The sequence below is a fragment of the Thalassophryne amazonica genome, chromosome 21, assembly GCF_902500255.1.
Source record: "Thalassophryne amazonica chromosome 21, fThaAma1.1, whole genome shotgun sequence".
Lineage (NCBI taxonomy): Eukaryota > Metazoa > Chordata > Actinopteri > Batrachoidiformes > Batrachoididae > Thalassophryne > Thalassophryne amazonica.
The window spans coordinates 29637274-29664466 of NC_047123.1; the positions used below are offsets into that span (position 1 = coordinate 29637274).

Below are 27193 nucleotides of genomic sequence, written 5' to 3' on the forward strand. Positions count from 1 at the left end.
TCTCTTCTTCCGTCTACACGTACTGTACCGTGCATTTTAGAGCATGTGACACTTCTTGTACACCCCATGTGACCTATAATAGCAGCCAAAGTGTTTCCATTGCATTTTTAATTGCGTATTTTCCAAAGTATATCACTTTGTTTTACTAGTTTTGGAAGCCCTGCGATTTATACTCCGGTGCAACTTATATACACCGAAAAATCACAAGTTTGTTATTAATAATAGTAATTATAATAACTATTTAAATTGGACTTTCCCAATAGTTAAAGCACAAAACAGAAAGAACAAATGCAAATAATAAAAAGTACACAAGAACAATGCACAAAAAAACCCAAGTTAAAGAGCACAACACAGAAAAAGGTGCAACTTACGAGGTCTATTAGAAAAGAAACCGACCTTTTTATTTTTTTTTAAAACTATATGGATTTGAATCACGTGCGATTACGTCAGACAAGCTTGAACCCTCATGCACGTGTGAGTTTTTTCACACCTGTCGGTTGCGTCATTCGCCTGTAAGCAGGCTTTGAGTGAGCACTGGTCCACCCCCCTCGTCAGAATTCCTTTGTCTGATTTCTTCCTGAGAGACTGGCGCTTTGCTTGATCAAAATTTTTTCTGAAACTGTGAGACACATCCAAGTGGACACCATTCGAGAAATTCAGACGGTTTTCGGTGAAAATTTTAACGGCTGATGAGAGATTATGGAGTGTTACTGTCGCTTTAAGGACTGCCCATGGAGCCGGACGGCGCGCAGCGCCCCGAGCTGCAGTCGTCAGCCTGTTTTGAGCTGAAAACTTCCAAATTTAAGCCTCTGTTGACCCAGGACGTTGTGAGAGAACAGAGAAGTTTCAGAAGAGCTCGGGATCAGCAGTTTATCCGGACATTCCACTGTTAAAGGAGATTTTGTAATGAAAGACGTGCGGACGGATTCGCGCGTCGGCACCCAGCCGCTCATCGCGTGGCGCCACAGCAAAACACCTCCGTGTTGATAACCATTCGTAAGATTCAGGTGGTTTTCGATGGCTTTCAGTCGAGTGAGTATCCGAGAAATTGTTTAACAGCTGGGCATGTTCAAACTTGTCCTGTAATGCTTCCAACGGAGGTGTTTTGCTGTGGCGCCGCGCGATGAGCGGCTGGGTGGCGACGCGCGAATCTGTCCGCACGTCTTTCATTACAAAATCTCCTTTAACAGTGGAATGTCTGGATAAACTGCTGATCCCGACCTCTTCTGAAACTTCTCTGCTCTCTCACGACGTCCTGGGTCAACAGAGGCTTAAATTTGGAAGTTTTCACCTCGAAACAGGCTGACGATGGCGGCTCGGGGCACGGAGTGCCGTCCGGCTCCGTGGGCAGTCCTTAAAGCGACAGTAACACTCCATAATCTCTCATCAGCTGTTAAAAGTTTCACCGAAAACCATCTGAATTTCTCGAATGGTGTTCACTTGGATCTGCCTCACAGTTTCAGAAAAAATTTTGATCAAGCAAAGCGCCAGTCTCTCAGGAAGAAGTCAGACAAAGGAATTCCGATGAGGGGGGTGGACCAGTGCTCACTTAAAGCCTGCCCACAGGCTAATGACGCAACCGACAGGCATGAAAAAACTCACACATGCGCACGAGGGTTCAAGCTTGTCTGACGCAATCACACGTGATTCAAATCCATATCGTTTTTTGAAAAAATAAAAAGGTCGGTTTCTTTTCTAATAGACCTCGTATGTATGGTTTGTCTTCTTCAAGACGCATTGTTTGACGTGTGATTTATACTCGATCAAGAGATGAACTTCGTCATCACCGAGGGATAGCCACAAGGACGACATTCCAGAAAATACGACACCTGAAAAGCCATCTTATGCAAGTCTAAAAAAAAGTTTTACGTTTTGTGAGTTTTTTCAAAATACGCATTTCCATTAAGCGCATTTTCAATTTGCTACTTCAGTTTGCACAGTTTTGAGGGTTGTAGAGATGTGCCTAGTGCGAATTGTAATCCTGCATCATTTATTTCATTCAATTTCTGACAGAAAAAATCTGTTCATTGCCCGTGATGGACAATGTCGAAATCAGTTGACAGATCTGGATCTGTTGCAAGGGACTAAAGATATTGATTTTTTGGTTATAAAAAATAGGGCCACAATGTCTTTTTCTTAAAATTCCCAGAATCCTCGGTCTCGGCAGGGGGGTGTGCTCTCAGAGTGGCTGCCTCGTACCCATTGTGTGTGTGCCTTTGTATGCCTACGTGTCGTGGCAGAGTGTCAGAGTTATGTGCACTTTCGTCCTGCTAAGAAGCTCTCCTGAGGTGATTTTGTAATCCTGCTGTGTGACACGAGCTTTGTGCAGAAGGCGGCATCAACCGAGGTTTTCTTCTTTGTGCGATTATCTGTGCTATTCGTGTGCAGACCGCCCATTATTCCCACAGGCTGTTAAACCCACCGGGACTCGTGCAAAGTCGCTTCAGGCACAACTACTGAGGTAAACAGGAAAACTGTAATACGTGAAGTAATGATCCAGAAGAAGGTCTCAGACAGCCAACGTATCGTTAATGAGCTTAATCCAAACCGCTCGGCGTGATGAAGACACAACGCAATACAGTTCATATGAACACGTAATGGGAATAAAAACATAAGCATCATTTGTTCTCTTGGTAATACCGTGAAGAAAGTTGTTCCAGTAACTCTTCCATTGTTGGATGTTTTACTCTTTGGCCTGCTGCCACTGATGTACCGACAGGAAGCTCTGATGACGATGGTTAAAGGAAACCAGCTACCGAAATGTAACCGTAATTAATGCTGAATGTGTTTGTGTGTATGTTGACGCCTGTTTTGTGCCCAGAGTTGCTGGCAGTGCTTTTAAAAATAAAGCTCGTTTAACTGCAAGTACAGGATGAGATCTGAGTTTCAGTTTTGCTTTTTGTTCCTGAAGGTTTCCTGCTTCGTTTGACACCCAATATGGAATCTAACGTGTAGACTGATTTTATAAGCATGTGATTTTATGTTACTCTAAAGAAACCTCACTTTTGTTTTGTATGTCTTACTGTAAAATCAATTTACAGATGAGTATAGTTGGAGTTTCATGTTAAACGTCCTTCATCCGCCCAGATTTAGGCCTGAAACTGTTTGTTTTCTATGTATTTCTATGAGAACTAACATACGAGTCCAGATGGGAATCTCTGCTTGTCCCTGTGAGACTCGTCCACTTTCTCAGTCTGCTCTGTGCAACACACCCACACAGTCTGCTAAGACATTGTTGAGACATGGAGGCACTTACTGTATTTTCTGGAGTATGTTTAATCTGTCATTGTTCCACACCTTTTTTTTCTGTACAGTACCAGTCAAAGGTTTGGACAGACTTTCCCATTGCAAAAGTCTGTGCATGGAACTCACTTTCTAATAAAGTATTTCCCTGGGAGCAAATCTAACAACAGACAGTAACTCTGTCTAGCACAATTGCACACCACAGCTTGTGCTGTTACTTAACATAAGGATGTATAAATTCCAAAAGTAAGAAAGATAGGCAAATAAACATGCCTTGGACAAAATATTAGATGTTATTTGATTCAGTATGGACAAAAGAACTTGTATATAAGAAGGTTTGCTGGCCCACAACATGAAGCAATGAACAGTGGACTTAAGCAGGAACTCCTATTTTTAATTAATTAGCAAAAATTTCAAAAAACAATTTTTTGTGTTGTCATTATGGGGTTCTGTGTGTAGAACCTTGAGGAAAAGAATGAATTTCATTCATTTTGGAATTGTGGAAAAAGTATAGCGCTATGAACACTTTCCAGGTGCACTATATATATATATATATATATATATATATATATATATATATATATATATATATATACACACACACACACACACACACACACATTATTGATTGCATTACTTTTCTGTCACGATGATCGAATTTATGTGTTTCAGTCTCACAAAAAAGTCCAACCACAGCAGTTACAGGATTACTCGGTTGCAATCCAAAGAATACATTTCCAGACTCCAAACTCCAGCCAATAAAGCTTCTTTAAGATATTAATGACGCTGTGGGAATTATGTAATCATATTTAGAGACACATGTGGCACAGTTTTCCTCCACAGCAAATGGAAAAATTCTGTTTCCAAGCAAGCACTCTTGAAAAATTCATGTTTCCTTTACTGGGAATTGGTTATCAGAAACAGGGAAGGATGAGTTCCATCACACCGTCGCCTTATAATGTATCCAGACTGTGCACTCGTCACCTCACAAACTGCAGTTTTAAGAAACCGCCAGCTTGAATTCTCCACCGTGCATAACGGAGTAGGCACCACTTTAGTCGCTGCACCTGTCCAGCAATTTACCGAGCGCGGTAATGCCCACTTATCTCTCATGTACACAAATGTAGTTGATTTACAGGAATGCCTATTGGCTATTCAATATTTATAGTCGGATAAAACGGCAGGAAAGCAGGTTTGGCAGGGAGAAAAGCAATTTTGAAAAATGCATGAGTGCACATATGCAGCAATGGCTGTTTTTTTTTTTTTTTTAGTTTTTTCCCCTTTTTACACTGAGCGCGCTGTGTGGAAATGAAGGAAAGCTGAGTCACCAAGACAAAATGTTTGGTGGCGGGGGGAGTAGCGAAAGGAAATGACTGCTGAGATGTAATCAGACATTTTGTCCTCCAGGTTTAACAGTTTCGGCAAGCGGTTACAGAATCTAAATTGGTGTGTCAGTTATGGATCGTTGGTTTCACTCTGTGAAACTCCATCTGGCACAATTTGCTTTTGCACCCCATGAAGCACGGAAAAACTAATATACACGAGTTCCTGCACTGCACCTAAAATGTTTCCATCTAAATTCTATGAAAATTTGAGGAACATTTTTGTTTGTTTCCTTCACTACTTCTACAAGCAGCTTGGGCCAAGTTCCAAAAACGTTGGTGTGTGTTTGTGGTTTAACACCAGAATTGCTCTGTAGGGGGTTTGGTCATTTCCAACAGTGGTCAAAATTATATATATATATATATATATATATATATATATATATATATATACACACACACACACACACACACAGTTGTGTGATGGTTTCCATGATTTTCCTTTATAAATCATTGGTTGTTTGATCAGCAATTTCAGTTAAATATATCATATAGCAGACAAACACAGTGATATTTGAGAAGTGAAATGAAGTTTCTAGGATGAACAGAAAGTGTGCAATAATTCTTTAAACAAAATTAGACAGGTGCATAAATTTGGGCACCCCAACAGAAAAAAAATACATCAGTATTTAATAGATCCTCCTTTTGCAGAAATAACAGCCTCTAAATGCTTCCTATAGCTTCCAATGAGAGTCTGGATTCTGATTGAACGTATTTTGGACCATTCTGCTTTAAAAAACATCTCAGGTTTGTTGGTTTCCGAGCATGGAGAGCCTGCTTAAAATCACACCACAGATTTTCAGTAATATTCATTGGGACTGAGATAGCCATTCAGAACGTTGTACTTGTTTCTCTACATGAATGTCTGAGTAGATTTTGAGCAGTGTTTAGGGTCATTGTCCTGTTGAAAGATCCAGCCCCGGCGCAACTTCAGCTTTGTCACTGATTCTTGAACACTGTTCTCAAGAAACTGTTGATATTGACTGGAATCCATGTGACCCCCAACTTTAACAAGATTCCCAGCACTTGCACTGGCCACACAGCCACACAGCATGATGGAACTACCTCCAAATTTTACTGTAGGTAGCATGTGTTTTTCTTGGAATGATGTGTTCTTTTTTCTGCCATGCATACTGCCTCTTGTGTGTGTATATATATATATATATATATATATTCTGATGTCAACCAAACTGGGCAAATTTAAGTTATTCACTCTGATTGGCACCAAATGTGCCACACATATTCAGCTGGATTCTGAAATTGTCCAGGCAATGTCAAATCTACCAAAGACAAAACACTGAGGCCAAGGTTATTTCTGACTGCTGACCTATTCTTTCTAGGATCCTTTTGCTGAGTTTTGCCAAATTTGGTATGTCAGTGAAGGTTGATTCCAAAATTGCCCTGAGAGAATTGAACCTGATTTCAACTGAATGTGGCAGAAAATTACCCAGTTATTTGCGTGAAGGTCAAGATCATTGGGTTAAATGTCAGATAGCCGCAGTATTTACTGTACATCTTCATCCCCATGGGTACTACGGCCTTGTCTGATTTTAAATTCAACACAAATTGTCAGAGATGGATGTGGATATCTGGGACACTCTGGTACTTTTTATTTTTTGGCTGATTTTCACATAGAGTGATCAGGATGATGATACAGTAACTCTCCTACCCATGCTGCTATTATCATAGATATTAAAAACTGATGGGTGAGCGTACAGGTCAGCATAGACCATAATTGTCTTTTTTTCCCCTGTATGAGTAATCAGATTAGAACTTGCTAATAATAAATATGCAAGTGGCTGGAGAACACTATATAAATGGTAATTGGGTAGTATACTCAGCATGGACTGACACAGAAGTGATCATGCATTGCCAAACTTTCAGCATGAGAGTTTATAAATAGTACCTGAAGGTTATTGGACCTTATCATTTCTGAATGTGCTGGGCAAAAGCTTAAAATATGCATGTATTTGTCAGTGCTTACTTGGAACTCGATCTTGTTGACAGTATAGTATCCAGGTGATATTGTGTGTAATCGACCTGATCCTCTTCAAGTTGTGTCTCGGGGCATGCTTTGGTGCGCCATGTTACCGCATCCCCCCACCATAGAACTGCCCAGACAGACACCTCTCGAAGGTTAACATCTATCTGCTGCAGCCAGATGAAATATGGAAGTCCTTCTGGCTTTCTTCAGCTGCTGGGGTCCTCAACATTCCACTTAACCAGAGGACCCCAACTCCACTACTATATATCCAAAAGTTTGTTCTTAACAAGTCTGTTTTAGACTTTTGAGATGATACTCGAAGCTTTGTTGAAAGAAGATGGATTCTTGTTTAGTCTTGAAGATGTTTTACCACTTTGCGAGGAGGATTTCTCAGTAAAATGTAGAGAAGGAATATAATGAGTACGCATATGAGGCACCATATCCTTCAATCCCTGGCTGATGTATCCCTTCTGGACTTGGTGCACCCAATGATAGCCCAAGTATTGATTCTGGGTCAACAATGTCATCATTTCTGGGCTGGAAATACTTGGAAATACATCCAAAGTATGGCATTCTGGAGACATGACAATTAAATGTCTGAAACAGCTCTTCTAGCACTATTCCACAGCAGATATCATCATGGTGGGCAAGTTCTATGTAACAAATTCTCCAAGATTTTCATGCCAAACCATCAACTTTAGACATGTATACCACATCCAAAGCAATGACAAGAATTTACCTATGATACCCATAGGTGGTCTAGCTCATGACATAAACATCAAAACATCTCACTCCACTGGTAAGGTCAGTCCCACCATCCTATGAAGAGCCTTTTCAAGCTCTTTCCAAAGTTCTTGACTGTAGGTGGAGATGGAACCAAACATGTACTGGAAAATCAAAAGAACTGCCTTCTGATTCAGCTCCTTCTTGCCAGAATGATGTAAGGCAACAACAAGATGTGTTTGGATGTCTTTGAATCTGACAAGACTAGCATTACTTTCAGGGTGAAGGTCCATCAACTATGACATTTTGGCCACATGGTGCTTTCTCTGGGCATGATATAGCACGACGGGACCTCAGGGTTAAGGACCCCGCTGAGGCGACGCCCACATTTTGCCTGGCTACAGCAGATAGATACGTTTAAGAGGATGGGCATCAACTCCAACAACGGGCAGCAAGGTGTAGGCTACCTGAGCTGACCTTTGCCACATCAATCAAAAGCAACACCCCCAGATTACTGTGGATCTGTCTCAGTTTTAACCTAAGTCAGGAGCAAGATCTCAAGATAACTGAATGCCATCAGTTGGGGTGCAAACCTGTTCCGAACCCAGAGGAAGCAGTCTACCAGGTTCTGATGGAGTTGGAAGCATTTCAGCCATTACGCAACGTTCGACTGTATATTTCAGACCCGTCCAGTTCAAGGCAGAGCGACGCAACACTATTTAAAAGCCTACATAATGAGCGGTCTTTATCTTCTCAGGATTTAATTAAGGCTTTTACATGTTTGTTGAAAACAATTACATATTTGATTCACAGTTTAATTCAACTGGACAAACTCTGAAATATGTAAGTGAAGGGGGAGTGATGCAACCTTGCCACTGTATAGGTTTTCTGCTGATACTATTGGTTTGTTGTTACATAAAATTGCAAGGTTGTATTTAGCATTGAGGGAAATTAAAAATTCACTCATATCTGGAACAGCGACCTCCCAGATGAGCAGATTTGTCTTCTTGCCGTATTTACCTCCCGCTCAGAAAGTGATGAGCAGCACACTTTGGGAGTCGGTTGGGACTAAGCTGGAATAGTGAGTGGGAAGCTGATAAATGAGATACACAGACAACTTGTTTTGAAAGCGAGTAAAAGAAGGCTGAAGCCTTTTTTTGCATATTGGTGTAATGGATGGAAAAGTTCCTCACCATGATAAGTGATAAGAATGCTCTTCTAAATGTTTACGATTCTTGGCAATTCAATTTAGGCTATTAAATACATCGCAAAGAACTAAAACTGTCAGTAACTTCACATTTATTTCCACCCCGAAGGAAATTTGATTTGCAGCAGACACCAAGACTTATTAAAAAATGAAAAATGTAAAAGTATGACAAGTACAGAAATATGGAAAAATTCCTCAACAAATAAATAAAAATGCTCCTACAACACTCAACGAAAAACTAATGAATTATTAAAACAGCAAAATAAATACATGTCAAGTCAAAACTAATACCAAAACTATGAAATGACACAACTTCAGATATTGCAAATTTACAATGCAATTAATGTTGTGTCAGTATAACACCATACTCAAGAAGTTTATTTGCATTTGTTTGGTTTTTGACAAATCTCCACATATCTTGAGGAACGAAACAGTTTGCATCAAACTGTTTGCAGGATTCAAGACTCTGTACGTGCTAATGGAAGACCGTCAGAAACCAAAGTGTTACCATGGTGACAGCCAAAAACAGATAAAATCACCCGCTATGCGGTGCTGAGACTAGAGGGCAGTAAGGAAATAAGACCAATACAGGTTGTGAGGTCCATTTGGCCCTGTGCATAACCATAGACTGCACAGCATGACGTGGATGAGAGTCTGCAACTCCCCCTAGATTGGGGCGTGGTCCGATATAGGCTACTTCTCAAGCCGGTACCCATTTACAGCTGGGTACACTGGTAGCCCAACTCCTTATCCCATGAAGCTACATGCTCAACAGAAACAAATAGCTTTAAGTGAACTCGTGAAATTTCATATGAACCTAAATAAGTATCCAAATCTATTACAGTGAACTACACTTTGAGAACGAGATAAAGGATTTAGGGCCGTTTATTTGCAGACATTGCTTATAGAATTTATAACCATCTATTCCTTTGTGTATAATACCTGCAACAAGGAGGTTTTCCATGAACTCAGAATCAGCACTTCATGTCTACATGGTAGTAGGCCACCTCACGAAGGCGGCCATGTTGGTAGAGTAGCCCAAGAGGGACCTACTTCATCTTGTTTTTTTGTTTGTTTTTTGTTGTTTCTGAAAGGGAGGATTGCACATATTGTTTATCAGCCAATGGATGAATCCCTGTCACCAATGAAGAGAAAATGTCAGAATAATGTAATTTACAACCTTACCACTCGTAGTGCAGCAAATAAGAGAATATTTACAGAGGAATCCTTCAAATAGTGATGCAAGCACCAAATTTGGCACAAATACACCTTAGACATCACTCTTTTGAAAAAGCAGAGTGTCCACTTGAATTTTCAACAGGCAGTCAGGTAAGGGTCAATTGAAGAATTACACAGGGGTCCAAATTTAATAATGCTCCAATCATATTGAAAGGTATTCCATATTATTTGTCTGATCATAAAGATTTCAAAAAGGTATAGTTTGGACTATCCATGAGTGAATTCTGTGGCGTTATGGGGTAAAATACCAAACATGGTGAGAAAGATCAATTTCACTTTGTACAGGGGTCCAAAGTTAAAGTTGCTCCAGTTTTGGTGAAAAGTGATGCAAATGATTGGTTGAGTTAATAGAGTTTTAAAAAGGAATATTTTGCACCATCTGTCATGCTTAGTTTTCATGTTACAGGGTAGCATATGTTATATGCGTTGAATCCAAGATGTCCACATTGTTTCACCTTTTACTGTGGACACCAAACATTCAGCACAGTCAAAACTATACTATTTATGAAACCCTTTAGCTCAAACAATAATTTGCATCACTTTTTAAAAAAACTGGAGCAACTTTATCTTTTAACTTTTGACCCCTGTACAAACTGAAATTAGCTTTTGTCACAGTTTTTGCAGTTTTTACCCCATAATGCCATAGAATTCAATCACAGATAGTCCAATCTATACCTTTTTGGAATCTCTATGATCAGACAAATAATCTGGTATAGTTTTAAATATGATTGGAGCATTTTTAAATTTTGACCCCTGTGTAATTCTTTAATTGACCCCTACCTGAATGCCTATTGAATATTCAAGTGGACACCCTGCCTTTTCAAAAGGGTAATGTCTAAGGTGTATTTGTGCCAAATTTGGTGGATTTTCTCAGTTATCCACTGCACTATGGAGGACACTAAATCCTACACACTGTAGCTTTAATGAAGTGCTTTATTGTAAGAAAAACAAATGCAAACCTAATCTGATCCATAAATAAAATTGCATAATTGTTTGACCTTGGCTGAAGTCTGCCCGTTTATTTACACTTGAAAATTTGCTAGAGTTTGAGCGCTTGCTTTCCATGACTTCATAAATTGCAACTACTAATGTAAACCAGTAGCAAATAATTTTTTTTCCCCAAATGAAGGGTCATTAGTGCTCCAAATAACAATCTTTTCGGGCTTGAATTATGTACATTTTCCCCCTCCAGAGTATCTGCGAGTGTTTTATTGCTTTCATTACACTCTTTGTGTCATTGTTTGCAGAATTTGCAGAAGCAAGTGATCTGAGTGTAATTACCTGCGGTCATATTCTCACATGGCATTTTATGAAATCGGGCCTCACATTGCCGCAGATGCAACTCCATGATAAAGTACCCGGCGCAGTGGAAGTCGAGAGGAAAATATAGTGCAGCCAAGCAAAGTGGCGAATTCAAGTATTTATCCGTCGTCACCGGTGACAGTGCGGTCACTCGCAGATATGCAGGGAAGGAGTTTGCGGCACACACCGGCTGAGATAATAGGCCGCGATCCCAGCGACAGGCTCGGCTGAGACACAAAAGCCTTTTCAGACTGTCGAGATACAGCCGCGACTCTGTCGCCGAAGTGTTTTCATTCTGTGACATTTTGATTGAGAGAAATATGCGCCCTCATTTAATGGGTCGCTCTGCAGGCTGCACGACACATCGTGTATGTCGGCCCTGCAGAAAATTCAATTTTGCCAAACATGCGACGCGTGCTAGAGGTGATGCAGACATGAACGCAGAAGGGAAATGAACATGGGTATCTTTTAATAACTTGTGTTACCGTCGCATCTGTAAAGGTCACAGATATGCTGAATGTCATATTATGTTAATGGTCATTTTCCTTTAAGGTGCAATTGAATTAGAAAATGATTGATGTGTGCCGCCTTGGAGAAGAAAAATAAGAAAACAAGTAGGTGCACACGCTGATGCAAATGCACGCCGGTATTTGACGGGATGCTAATATTTGTTTGTGACATGTCTCGGAAAAAGGTTCCTGCGCGTGTCGACACTGATTTCAAACACAAGGTGGAGGGAGGGTGTCAAAGCAGCACATGCTGCTCCCCTCCCCCCCAAAACCCTCAGCTCTGCAGGCATCCTGATGTTTGTGCACATTCAATTTCCTGTGTTTAATCCTGACACGCAAGGTTTTTTTTTGTTTTCATTTTACCTGTACCAAGCTGAGTGCGATGATGTCGCTCGGGAAATGCTGGATGAAAAGATTTCTACAGTGCCGTCAGCTGTTTTTGTCTTCTTCTTCTTGATTTTTTTGCTGAGAAGATATAAATAAATGATAGGCAGAGGGTTTGGAACCAATACAGCATGTTTTTGTAATGAAATCATCTCCTTTCCTGCTTTCAAAGAAGATACACTCTGAAATGGAGTTTGCAAATGTAACTAGATTAGAAACTGTGGATATTTGCTTAGATATCGTTCCAATTTCACATATGTGAGTTTGTGCACATGCATCCTAAAACCTTCAGTTCAAACCCATCTATCATTTCCTAAATCCTCGCCATGTACCCTGTAAAATGCAGTCAGCGAACGAACAGATTGATGAATTAATGAGCCCCCCCCCCCCTTCCAGTTTAACAAGATAACAATAAGCACTGTGATCTTTTATGTGTCTAAATTAAAAGGGCATAGACTCATTAAACTGTGATGAACTTTGGGATTAAAACAAACTTATATTTTGCTTTGTTAGCTAATATTCTGTGAATCTGAAGCCACCTGGCAAACACTGCCATCTGCTGGATGTATGATGAAAATTTGGAGCAGGTGTGGTTGAAGTTACCTGCAGTGGCAGATCTGGGGGGGGGTTGAAGGGACTGCACCCCCTCCTACCCCCCCTTGAACTGCCAACCCAAGGTGGAGTAAATTATGGGAAAGGTCTCACATAACAAAGGCTCACTGATGAACGCTGCTGCATGCAAAAATAAGTTTTCCAGTGTTTAAAATATAAATTGTGCATTAAAAATGATGACTAGCGAGTCGGTATTTATCTTCCCAGATTACCTCAGAATGCAAGAATAAATCTGTATTATTTTTAAACTTTCTGAGAGTGGAGCATGCCCTAGAGGCAACCCCCCGACCCCACCACCACCACCTAGATCCGCCCCTGACATGTCGCTTGGAATTAGGCAAGTATTGCTTTAATCAGGAGTTTTCTTCATAGCAAAATACATGGCTCAAGATTGTCTGATGTATTTCCTGTTTTTCCTCTCATTCTGCAGCAATCCTTAAATAATTAACTTCTGTGCGCATTGCTCAGCCATTCTGACTCCGTCTCCGTCTTGAAACGAGGGTTTGTCCCTTCGTGAATGTAATCTTCTGGTTTTGCCATATTTATGTGGCACATTTTGTTTTGTTGCAGTGAACAAACAGAACCTTAGTGTTTTTAGATTTCCACAGGGTCACATTCTAAAGCCTCTCTTCTGTTGATATATGTTCCATTTAAGTTATGTCGTTTGCTGATATTGCACACTAAATATCTCCTGTTATGCTGATGACACCTAACTGTATCAGTTGGACTAACAAATCCAAATACATTCCTCTCTCATTGATTACATATTTTTTAATTTATTTATTTTTACCTTTGAGGTATTCTGCCTGATGGCAAGGCAGTAATTCAAACAAATATCACTATCAGCCTTTCATGCCCTCTTGCACTTGACTTTTCAGGGTTTCCACCTGTTGTGCCATTGGACTGCCTGCACAAAGCTTGGGACTGTCGGGCCCATAATTTTCTGAATCTACACTTGAAATAATGACTGCTGCAGGTAGTAAAGTTCAATGTGTAAAGCTACTGCTGGTAATTCATTTGATTTGTATTGTACACTGTAAATATATGTTGGTGGAGCAGCAGCATCAGCCAGATAGAAAAGGGTTTTAGTGTTTCCCATGTGGGGCAACATCCAATGTGAACATGTTGTTGCCACCTTCCACCACATGTTGCTCGTCGCTTTTACTGTATCTTGAATTTGCATAAATAGTAATCTATTAAAATGCATTTTCTCTTCTCAGCACTGAAAAAGGGCAGATTCTGGATCACTCCCGACCCCTACCACAATGACGACAACATCCAGATTGGTCGGGAAGTCAAAATATCATGTCAGGTATATCAAGACTGTAGACAGAGTAAATGGTCTGAGTCACATTTTAGTAGTTTAACACAAATACCGGGGTTCATTGCATCGTAGGTGGAGGCGACACCACCAGAGGAGCTCACATTCAGCTGGCTGAAGAACGGACGAGCGCTGCGGAGCTCAGAGCGCATGGTCATCACCCAGACGGACCCCGATATTTCCCCCGGGACCACCAACCTGGACATCATTGACCTGAAGTTCACCGACTTTGGCACGTATACGTGTGTGGCGGCACTGAAAGGTGGAGGCATACCTGAGATCAGCATTGACGTCAATATCTCCTCCACAACTGGTGAGCCTCACACCCCTTTGTGTCAGTGTAGCATCTACACACCTCCCCCAGCACATACACCCACGCATGGTCCCAACACAAGACTCAAACAGATTTTAGACAGTGATTAAGGCGCCAAATTTCAGCGATGAACTTAACTGACTAAAATATTACCATAAGTGGTAGTGATGATCCAGACAAACAGCTGTATTGTTGGGAAATTTTTTTTAGAAAAGGCATAAATTATGGATTTTTTTCTTGCAAATTAAAGTCACGGTGAAACATGTACTGCTGTACTTTGACGTGTCAAATATGGGTAATTTTATGGTGATGTAATTACATGCAGAGCAAATTTTTAATGGTAAGCTAAAATATTGGCCAGATTTTGCTGTCATTGTAATTAAGTTACCCTAGAATAGTCCAAAGTTTTTGTGTTTACTTTTCAGCATGGCTCCAACACAGTAGCTTGGGTGCCTGACTTTGTGGATGATGGTGTGATTTATGCAGAATCTTCTCAGCAGTGACATTTATGTCTCTGGGTCCTTGACATTTGAGATGGGGAGATGCCTGGAAAGACCTTATGGAATCATGAGATCACTAGACAGAGGTGTTTGGTGATGCCGATGTCCTTGCAGAAGAACAACGGTCGAAATGTTTAGGGTCTTGGAGCTTCTTGTCTTACTGCATGATTTTGAATCTTGGGCAACAACTAAATGTCCTTGGTGCTTAGTCTCTTTGGAAGATCCTTGGGTACTCCTGGTACCCAACACAGGTGCCTGGGCGGTGAAGACCCCGGCAGCTGTGTTGGGTTCTTCTGCGTCCTTGCAGAAGAACAAAGGTCCAGATCTTTAGGGGCTTAGTGCTTCTTGTCTTAATGCATGATTTTGAATCATGGGCGATAACTAAAAGTCCTTGGTGCTTAGTCTCTTTGGAAGATCCTCGGGTACTCCTGGTACCCAACGCAGGTGCCTAGGTTTTGAAGACCCCGGCAGCTGCGTTAGGTTCTTCTGCATCCTTGCAGAAGAACAAAGGTCCAGATCTTTAAGGGCTTAGTGCTTCTTGTCTTAATGCATGATTTTGAATCGTGGGCGATAACTAAATGTCCTTGGTGCTTAGTCTCTTTGGAAGATCCTCGGGTACTCCTGGTACCCAACGCAGGTGCCTGGGTGGTGAAGACCCCTGCAGCTGCGTATGGCCAATGGTACTCCTACGTTTCGCCTGGATGACAATTCCTCTGTGTCTGACATCACTGAGGTCATCGGAGGGCAATGACAATCCTGTGCAAATATCCCATTTTATGTAGAAGTACATCACATGTGACTTTAATGTCTGCTCTTAAAATTATAATTTGTGGTCTTGAATTAATAATTCGTGCACACTTATTATTTACTGCCTCTTGTCTTGGTGGGGGGCGGAAAACAACTTTGGTGTGTCCAATCAGTTGGAAAGTTAAGGAAGAAAGTGCAAAAATAAGTCTCATTTGATTTTTAATAATGCAGGTATAATAAGTTATTACACTTTTGCTTTGTTCTAAATTGTCATCCTACAAAATTGTGTTTAACATCAGTGTTCCACAGTGAACTAAACTCATGGAATGAACATAACTTGCTGTTAAATTGTGTGCCCAGATTAATATTTCAGGCTCACATAAGTCATTTGTGTGCACAAATGATTCATTTTAGAGCATAAAACGCAATAAATTACCTTATCGTTATGAGATAACTGATGTGAAAACTTTTTAGGTCAAAAGGCTGAAAAACATTTTGGATTTTCTGTCTTTCCTTCCATTTAAATTTAACTTTTTCTATATTTGTATTGCAGCACAGCTATCAAATCACTAGAATGACTGGTTCATGTGAAACTCAAACAGACTCCATCCATCATCCATCCATTCAATGGGCTGCTCTCACTGTTCTAACATTTGTGCACAGCATGGTAATAACATGTTAATAACACAACCTTTGAACCCACTGTCTCAACAAAACTGCATGATTGCAGTTTTTAGAAGTACAACTGGTAAGTCCTGTAATAGGCCTTGAGGCCCGTTGATGCCTGTGCTTATCCCAGGATTCTATGCCCTGAATCTCTCATGAAACTACTTAAATGTACGTTACTTCCTCCGCTAAGGCTGCTACCCATTTCCAGCTGGGTGGAGTGGGACAATGAAGGTTAAGGCCCAATCCCAATACTGTCCTTTCACCCTACCACATTGCCCTTTCCCTTCATTTTATTGGGATTGGATCTCCAAAGACATAGACAGGGAGTGTAACCGTGAATTGAACCCAGGTCTCCATATGGGTAGCAAAATATCCGCCTGAGCTACCTGGTCTACATAGTTCTTTTAAGCATGGCATTAAAACATAACTGACTTTCAGACTATCCATTCGGCTTTGGAGATCGAACAATACCTGGGAAGAGTTTATGGAGTCAGGAAGATTGCTGGACAAAGGTGCTAGGTGATACCAATATCGTTGCAGGAGAAGGATGGTCCAAGTCTTTGGGGTGCTGTTGCTTCCTGTGGTACTGTATGTTTGTGAGGCTTGTGCACTAACCAGTGATCTAAGACCACGAATGGGTTCCTTTGAGTAGTGCTAGAATAACACTTGCACATGGCACCAGGGCATGCACCAACGCCTAACTAGCAAGATACCACCACCACCACATCTTCTTTTTTGGTCTAACGTGAACCACATCATAAAACCCAAACACACGGCATGAGTTTATATTTCTATACTTCCCCAGTTCTTATCTGCAACGTGACACCAAACAACAAATTATGTGCTGAAGCTCCGCCATACTTGTTCACCCACTGATCCCACCGGAGTTGTAGTGTGATCAACTCTGCGTCTGAGACGCCATGATTAGCAATCTCCAGTGATACTCCGATTTCCAGATTCCCGCCTTTGGGATTCCCATAGGCTGCTGGCATGAGCACTATCTGCTTTTGCTCGGGGTTTAGTTGCATGTGTTTGCAAGCGATAAGTGGCTTTTTGGGTTGTGTGATGTTTGTCATCTCGAGGTTGCAAGTACGTTTGTTCTCCCTTTGACATACTAGCAAACAGCCATTTGATCCGCTCGGCTAGCCACCTGCCTCCCCCACCCCACAATAGCGCAAGTCTCACTGCGACTCTTGGTGCCAACACGAAAGCAGCGTGTCAGCCTTGGGTACGTAATTATTGTTAGGTAATCCTTTGATAATCCCTGAGCTATGAAATAGTGAGATCAATCGCACCTGCCAGGACTGGTTCCTCATTGTCTTTTAAGTAGTGCTGCATCGTCCTTTGGAGTGTCAGAGCAATACAAATGCATTAGCACACATCCTTAATGTCTCCAAAAAAAAAAAAAAGGCTGCCGTCTGACAGAAGAAATAAATGAGAAATTGAGGGACTTTTTTGTGATCACATGAAATGAAAGGTTTTCTTAAGGCTCAGATGTGATTGCTCCTTAAGATGTCATTGTTCCACTCAGATGTGCGCGCGTGCAATATTGTGAAAGTGTTGCATTTTAAACCAGGCTGTTTCTGTCACCAGAAATGAGATGCTGAACAGTGCTTCTGCCAGTTATGTTTCCTGCTGCTCGAGCTGGATGTGACAGAACGGTTTCCTTAAAGAAAGCCTGCAATGCTGTTGTGTTATTTTTAACTCAAACTTGGTTTTTGTTCCTCCGCCTGCTCTACCTGAAGAGAGGAGGTCAGATCAGGTCTGGGACCACACACTAGTACCACGAAACACTTCGTCCACTATACCAGGGAACCGTCTTTGGCCCTGGATACCAACTACCCAGGCAGACAAGTCCATCACCACCTCTATCAGTCTATCAGTCACAGCCAGGTGGAACGTAGGTGACCCCTTTGCCTTCTCCAGCTGCTGGGGTCATCAGCACTGAGGAACCTGCTTGCTGGATCATGCCCAGAGAAATGCGTTACTTGGCCAAAATACCGTAGTGATAAGTCCCCCAAAGTAACATTCCAGTGGTACCCAAGGGTGCTTTGAAGAGACAGAGTACCAAAGACAACCAGGCAACCAGGAAGCATGAGCGCCCTAAACCAATGGATTGAGTAAACTGTTTAGTAAAGTAAGTCCATTCGGCTTCTCCTGTGCTTCACTTGGGGTCCGAGGTGGATCTGTGTGTTAACTTAGCACAAGTTGTACACCAGATTTCCTTCCTAATGCAACTCCACATTCCATGGAGAACGGGCAGGGGTTGCCTCAAACCGGAAACTGGAACCAAGTGCATTAATTGCTTGACCACCACTGGAGTTAACTGATTAGTAATGGACTAAAATGATTTGTCTGGTGGCAAAAATCGCAGAATACATTGGTCTCTAGTGGATTTGGGGCTCTGTTGGAATGAGTGGACCACCACCCAATGTGGGTGTGCTGCAATTTCAGATATGACCAGAAAGCAAACTGATAATGCACGACTAAAACTAGCATCTACTGGATGACCACTGGCAAGCATAACAATAAGTACAGGACAAAGGGGCAAACAAATGGTCAACCACCGGGGAGCTCTCCATCTGATGTCCACTTAAAGTTTTGAGCATGCACAAAACTTTCCGACAGACTTGTTGAACATCAGCTGACAAGAAACGCATTTAACAAATGAGCGAAGGATTTTTAAAGGACAAAAATGGACATCAAACTTTCACAACAGTTATTCATACATTATAGATTTAAACACTTGGGTCTACATTGCTAAACACCTTTATCTAGTGACCTCATGATTCCATGTGACTGCACAGTGGAAAAAATAGACAGAATTGTTGGACCATCCTGAAGACATACAACAGGCAACACACAAATGAGACAAAATGAAGTTATTGCGCAATAAAAAATGTTCCCTCTAGTGCACGTAGTACGCCTCATTGAGTTGTAGCTTTATGAAAGCGAATGTTTATCCGCCGCTCTTTTAGCTTTTAAGAAAATTGCAGCTTTCATGATTTTTCACTTCTGCACAAGTATTTACCATCGTGCATGCTCGTTACATCAGGAGTGTTTGGTTCTCAGTGGGGCTTCTGGTGACGGCAAAGCAATTGCTTCTTTTTTTGGTGTGTGTGTGTGTGTGTGTGTGTGTGTGTGTGTGTGTGTGTGTGTGTGTGTGTGTGTGTGTGTGTGTGTGTGTGTGTGTGTGTGTGTGTGTGTGTGTGTTGGGGAGAGGGGGGACTGGAAAAGACAACACTCGTGCTCCCTTTGGACGCCGTCAGGATTAAGTGCTGCAGAGAGTTACAAGCTAGTGGTGTGAAACAAAACACATCCCGTAAACATCCGTCAGAAAACAGGTGATTAATCCTCTCATTAGCACGTGTGTGTGTGTGTGTGTGTGTGTGTGTGTGTGTGTGTGTGTGTGTGTGTGTGTGTGTGTGTGTGTGTGTGTGTGTGTGTGTGTGTGTGTGTGTGTGTATAATAGGCATCACTTGTTTAATTGTCATTTTAACACTGCTTAAGACTAAAATAAGGTTTGACACTTCTAGTATGTTGTATGTATAATAATAGTAACAAAAGTTACACACTAATAAAATTAAATCATAGTGCATTTAAGCAAAATACTCTAATTTTTGGTTGGGTAACTGGTGGCCTGCAGGCCAGATGAGGCCCTTATTTTAACCCATTTGTAACTGATTCAGTGTAGCAGTGGAAACCAGATCATGTTCTTCAACAAATTCCCAACAAAATGAAAAATTGTTCTATAAAACTGAAATTATTCATAATTATCCCAAATCAATGATTCCCAATTCTAGTCTTCACGAGCCCCCAACAAAATTGGGCAGATTAAGGGTCCTTAAAGACCAAGATTTGGAGCTGTGTCACTTCTTATAGCTTGGCACAAATGCTCTTTGGGGATGCCAAAGTAAATAATTCCCCAATAGACTCTGAGGCCCGTTGGTGCTGGTTCTCTGCCCCGGATACCGTAGCGTGAAGCGGATGCATCCTATTTTCCTCCTGGGTGGGACACCAGGAGGCAGTTCCTTCCCCAGTCAAGGCCGGTGCCTATATACAACCAGGCGTGCTGAGACAGTGCAGAGAAAGTGTCTTGGCCAAGTCCACAGAGCGGTAGACGGGAATCGAACTAAGGTTTAAATATTAGCAGCCCACCTCCTTATCCCATAAAACTACCGTCGATGTGTCATTGCTATCTAGAGTGCACATAAATTGAACATAAAGGTGGGCAGTAGGCATAAAGGAGGGTGTCTTGTGAGGTGAACATAATATCAACCGATCAGAGCGTCACGCTTCAATCCCTCACAATATACGAGTCAAGCCGCAGACCGTAATCTTTGCACTAGCAGGCCGTATCTGGCCCTCATGCTGTCAGTTTGACACCACTCAATTCAATTTTGCATGGTTAATGTTTTTGCTGTTGTTGTCCTGGAGCCCATCTGAGTCAGCTGAAGTGTGCAGCGTGCCGGTTTGTCCCTGCCTGTCCTCCTCCTCATGCGCCAGCCTGTCTGTTTGTCCCTCTCTGGCTCAACACGAGCCGCCGTAATCTGAGCGATGGTTCCGTGTGTTACTCTCCCATCGTTCCTGATGGATGCTGACAGCACTGATGTGTTTGTCTCAGCAGGAAAATTCACTGATGCCAATAAAGAGAGAGCTGGTTGTTGCATCCCGTCTCATCCTCGGGGTGAAACTGTTTAATTGTTGCTGGGTAACTGGAACTGGAGACTGTGGTTTATGGTTTTCTTCATTTTTAGGTTGTGTTTTTTTTTTTTTTTTTACTATAGTCTACCACTGTGTACAGAGTTTGTGCAACATTATCTCACCTTAACTGACAGTGCACCATTGATACTTACCTCATACGTACACCATAGGGATGTGGGTGAACTGATTATACTTTAGTGTCTAGTGTATATTTCTATATTACTGAAGAAGTTATTTCTCTGGAGAACATAATAGCTCAACAATATATGGTTAACACTTGACACTGATATCATAGGTACACCGTGGTAATGTAGATGAACTGATTTACATTTTAGCATTGTTTTGTGCATATTACTGAAGAAGTAATTTCACTGGGAAACATTGCTCAGTAATAATATAATGGAGGCACTTGACATTTACATCATAGGTACACACAGTTGATACTTGCAGTGTAGGTACACCCTGGGGTGTAGATGAACTGATTATATTTTAGCATTATTCAGTGCATATATTTCTATATTAATGAAGCAGTGATTTCTCTGGAGAAACATGATATTTCAGTAACAATATACAGGAGGCACTTGACACTTACAAGAGAGGTACATCCTGGGGTGTAGATGAGCTGATTATATTTTAGCATTATTCAGTGCGTATATTTCTATATTAATGAAGCAGTGATTTCTCTGCAAAAACATGATATTTCAGTAACAATATACAGGAGGCACTTGACACTTACAAGAGAGGTATACATCCTAGGGTGTGGATGAGCTGATATGATTTTGGTGTTATTTAGAGCATATATTTACATATTATTGATGCAATGATTTCTCTGGGGAAACAAGATATTTCAGTAACAATATACATGAGGCACTTGACACTTACAAGATGGTACACCGCCATCCTAGGGTGTGGATGAGCTGATTAGAGTTTCTGGTTTAGAGCATATATTTTAATACTGAAGAGGTGACTTCTCTGGGAAACATGATATATCTCAGTAAAAACGCATGGGAAGAACTTAATACTTGCATGACAGGTACACCCTGTGGTGTAGATAAGATGATTTGGATTTTAGTCATTTAGGCTGAAGTGATTTTTCTGAAGTGACTTTTCTCTCATCAAAGCATGACAGAAAATTGGCATCACGAGCTCCAGAAGGACTACAGTAATCCCACGTGGAAGTGGAAGATTCCAGGATTGGGAACAGGCCGGGCAAAGCAGTGAAGTGAACTCGAACAGCTGTCCCGAGAGATCTCCCACATGACAACGATAGATGTTGCATTCAGAGTTATAGAACCATCTGGCAGGTTTGTGCAGGATGACCTTAATGATGAAACTTCGAAGGCAACAAAAGTCTTCTTCACTGGTGTCACGAGCGTGGAAACTTGTTGTCCTCTTCCTCAACATGATGGAAAATGTCAAAAAAGAAAATCAGAGCCTGCAGTTTGAGTTTGATGTACCTGAAAGCCAGCCGCACTACCATCACATCCGTGTGAATCCACTCTGGCGCTGTGTGACTGATCGCCAAATAAGTCATAAAATCTCACCGGAAAGACTTGATGCGTAAACACACACACAGCTGTCGGAACACTCGCGCATCGGCGCTCAGCGGGAGCTGCAGCACAGTCGAGTGTGAGAGCTGTGTTGCCATGGCGACGGGAAGTGATGTCACAGCGCTGACTGAAAAATGAAGAAGGGGCGGCGGGGGCCGGGAAGGTGGGTAGCATCAGGGATGCTGTTTATTCTTAATGACGGCCGTGCCCGTCGCTCCGGCTCATAACTGTAAGAATATGCAAAGTGTATCCGCGAGTCGGCTCACTTTGCACCGCTTCACCCGTCGGGATGTCGCTGAAAGGTTCCGCCAGTCCCTCTCTTGGAGGATCACTCCAGCTGAGACCCCAGAGACGTGTTTGCGAGGCCAAACAAGGAGGTCCGGCTCCAATATCTGGGCGCGCGGCGTGTTTTTGTGCAACAATAGCGAACAACTGGGACAGGATCGCAGCGTGGCATCGCTCCACGGGTGGCAGGCAAATGCACACAACTCGTGCAGAACAAGCACGTGCAACCACATAGCTGCACCGTTACACAAGCATACGCACATGACAGGCGTGCCCCGCAGGCATAGCTGGCATTTGGATGGTTTTGGCACAATGAGAGCACAGTGAAGACGAGCAGCGTGCTCGGCGGTCAGTCTCGCGTACTGAGACGGCAGGTTCGCTTGGAAAGACAGAGTGAGGAATGATGTATGGAGTGAGTTAGCGAGAGGAGAACGCGCGTCCGTGTGGACGTGTGCCGGTTTGCATTTCCGTGAGGCGCGCAGAGACGCGGTGGCAGCTGATGGTGTGTATTTGCGCTGCCAAACCCAATAGGTGGACAACTGTAATTGCCTTCCTAATCCGGGCTGTGGAGAGGCCAAGTGTAATGATGGCAACGCGGTGAACGCACCTCTCCTCCGCTCACTAATGGAAGCTCACCGCTCCCCGCCCGGACCCCTAGGTAGCTTTTGGTGGTGGGGAAAAAAGTGCCGGAAAAGAAATGTGTCACCTGGCCGGCTCAGCGGAGACGCCGTGTGAATAGCAATCAGCAAATGTATGAGAATGAAATGAGTGTCCGTTATCATTGTCTCTGCAGAGATCGTTTTTGCAGCTCCTTTGGTGCCAAGCGTCATTTCAGCCAAGACTTATCTCCAACCACCCATTGTTCACCCGTCCGTGCAAACGACAGCAGCATTTGTCAAAAAGTATTGCTTTTGATTTTTCATCACTGAGGCATAATTGCTTATCTGTTTCTCAGATATGTTATTGCATGTTGGGATAAATGCAACAAGTATCATATTTTCCAGAGAATATCAGTTTGTTTTTGTTGTTTACTAGTTTTTTGTTTTGTTTTGTTTTGTTTTGTTTTTTACTAATCCAGTGTGATTTATACAGAAAAATCATGTATTTTAATTATAATTCATTCATTGTCCATACTTGCTACCCCAATTAAGGCTTAATAATAATAATCATTTCCCAGGAATCAACATATTAACCCCTTAATGCCTGAATTTATATAGCTGTATATAAAAAATGTTTTGTGTGTGTTTTTGCCTTTAAGTAGATGGTAAATAATGTTAGATTATTAATTTCACTGTTGCACAAAAAATAAATAGTAATTTTGGTATTTTGGTAATGACTTTATGTTATAATGTTATAATAATAATAATGGTATGTTGCAAATTTACAACAACAGGCATACTGGTCAATTTGGTATGTTGCGTATTTGAGTCAAATATTGTAGCATATATGTGACAATAGGTGTTAAGGGGTTAAACAACAAAAAAAAACCCTCCAATATTAAAAGAGTAAATGCCAATAAATAAAATATGTTACAATGCATAGTGCTGATTTTGAAAACAAACAAGAAAAAAACTTAATGGGCATTTCTTTTGTAGTGTTTCCAAAGCTGTCAGCCAGCATTGCATCAAATAACATCCATTATGTTGCGCAAAGCAAATTTATTTAGCTATCTTGCTTATTTTGGGAATTTAAAAGTCCTAATATTAAGTAACAGGACATGCTGTGGTGTGCACATGTGCTACAGTGTTCCTGTCCATTTTTTTACTTGCCCCCAGGGAAACGCTGTTAAAAAGTGAGTTCCACATACAGAATAAAGAGCAACTTGTGTATGGAAGTAAATCTGTGCCATCAGAGTTTGAATTTGAATTTTTAAGGTTGAATGTTTTTAGCATCAAAATCAGAGTTTGAAGTTGAATTTCTAAGGCTGAATTTGATTAGCATCAAAATATTCCTCCTCAAAAACTTCAACCTAAAAAAATCAACCTCAAAAAATTCAACCTTAAAAAAATTTCATCCTCAAAAACGTCAACCTAAAAAAAATCAGCCTATAAAAAAATTCTACCTCAAAAAAATTCATCCTCAAAAAAAATTCAACGTCAAAAAATTCATCTCAAAAAATAGATCAGCAATCCCTGTGTCAATCATCCAACGTCACAGATTTACTTCCATAAATGTTGGATGATTGAGACAGAGATCGATTGCTTCTCCCTGCTTTTCTGTTTATTGTGCTTGAATTTTTTTTTTTTTTTTTTTTTTTTTTAGGTTGAATATTTTTAAGGTTGAATTTGTTTTTTTTTTTTTGTTTTGTTTTTTTTTTTGGCTGAATTTTTTTAGGCTGAATTTTTGGGGGTTGGAATATTTTTTATTTTTTATTTTTTATTTTATTTTTTTTTTTTGGTTGAAGTTTTTGAGGCAAACAAACCTTAGAAATTCAACTTCAATCTCTGGTTTTGATGCTAAAAAAAATTCAACCATAAAAATTCAAATTCAAACTCTAATGGCACAGATTTACTTCCATACTTGTGCTTCAGTGCAACTCATACACCAGTGCTACTTATATGCTTTTTTTCTTCAAAAGGCAGTCTTTAATAGGTGTAACATACACTCAACAAAAATATAAACGCAACACTTTTGGTTTTGCTCCCATTTTGTATGAGATTAACTCAACGATCTAAAACTTTTTCCACATACACAATATCACCATTTCCCTCAAATACTGTGCACAAACCAGTCTAAATCTGTGATATTGAGCACTTCTCCTTTGCTGAGATAATCCATCCCACCTCACAGGTGTGCCATACCAAGATGCTGATTAGACACCATGATTAGTGCACAGGTGTGCCTTAGACTGCCCACAATAAAAGGCCACTCTGAAAGGTGCAGTTTTGTTTTACTGGGGGGGGATACCAGTCAGTATCTGGTGTGACCACCATTTGCCTCATGCAGTGCAACACATCTCCTTCGCATCATCCGTGAAGAGAACACCTCTCCAACGTGCCAAACGGCAGCAAATGTGAGCGTTTGCCCACTCAAATCGGTTACAACGACGAACTGGAGTCAGGTCAAGACCCCGATGAGGATGACGAGCATGCAGAAGAGCTTCCCTGAGACAGTTTCTGACAGTTTGTGCAGAAATTCTTTGGTTATGCAAACCGATTGTTCCAGCAGCTGTCCGAGTGGCTGGTCTCAGACGATCTTGGAGGTGAACATGCTGGATGTGGAGGTCCTGGGCTGGTGTGGTTACACGTGGTCTGCGGTTGTGAGGCTGGTTGGATGTACTGCCAAATTCTCTGAAACGCCTTTGGAGACGGCTTATGGTAGAGAAATGAACATTCAATACACGAGCAACAGTTCTGGTTGACATTCCTGCTGTCAGCATGCCAATTGCACGCTCCCTCAAATCTTGCGACATCTGTGGCATTGTGCTGTGTGATAAAACTGCACCTTTCAGAGTGGCCTTTTATTGTGGGCAGTCTAAGGCACACCTGTGCACTAATCATGGTGTCTAATCAGCATCTTGATATGGCACACCTGTGAGGTGGGATCGATTATCTCAACAAAGGAGACGTGCTCACTATCACAGATTTAGACTGGTTTGTGAACAATATTTGAGAGAAATGGTGATATTGTATATGTGGAAAAAGTTTTAGATCTTTGAGTTCATCTCATACAAAATGGGAGCAAAACCAAAAGTGTTGCGTTTATATTTTTGTTGAGTATACCTCAGAAAATATAGTAGTTGCATCTGTGATCAAAGTGGGGAAAGTGTTTTGTTTCACCTTTACGGGTTATGTATTTTTGGGTGAGGACACATGGATGGATAACTCTGGATCAATGCACATGAATCCCTTGATAGTAACATAGCTGGGTCTGAAGATGTTAGATAAGCCAATTAAATTTTCTAGGACTTCTCTGGATACGTTTGTATTTTAATGAGGGGAGCGTGATCTTTTGGCAGCCACTATCTCAGTAGTGCTGAATGGTGGAAAATGCCCTTTTCCAACTCCTGAATGCCCATTTTGACACCAAGGTTACCTCGTGTTGAGGTCGATGTTGTAACATGAATGGTATTCCATTGACTGGAATCTGTATATTAATTCTATTTAAAACCCTGGATGTATAGCCCATGAGCCGAAGCTAGTTTTGACCCAATTAGTACCACTTAAGGGGACTAAACTGCACTTACAATCCAGCCTCACTATACCATCGCCCACATAAAAATGTCTAGTGGAAAGCCCAGGACGTAGGGGTCGTTGACGGAGGGGTCAACATTTAAAAATGGGTTCACAGGGGTCAACATTTAAAAATGCTACAATCATATAGATATGTCTGATCATAAATGTTCCAAAATGGTATAGTTTGTGTTATCTGATTGAACGTTATGGGGTAAAATCAGCAAAAATTTGTATTCTGAAATGACACATTTCTGTGGCATTTGCTTAATCTGCCAGTTAATGTTTGTTTTATGCCAATAAAACAAACATATATAATTATATTATCAGTGTTTGGCAGTTAGAAC

The 27193-nt window shown here is 41.3% G+C and overlaps 1 protein-coding gene across 6 annotated transcripts in view; it reads left to right on the forward strand.

Annotated features, from left to right (window-relative positions):
* Positions 1 to 27193, forward strand: part of LOC117503615 (MAM domain-containing glycosylphosphatidylinositol anchor protein 2-like) — a 325073-nt gene that overhangs the window by 205151 nt on the left and 92729 nt on the right. For all 6 annotated transcript variants that reach the window (XM_034162876.1, XM_034162879.1, XM_034162875.1 and 3 more), the window contains exons 7-8: positions 13806 to 13897; positions 13982 to 14219. In XM_034162876.1, the coding sequence (XP_034018767.1) occupies positions 13806 to 13897; positions 13982 to 14219 (330 nt within the window). The remainder of the gene's footprint in view (positions 1 to 13805; positions 13898 to 13981; positions 14220 to 27193) is intronic.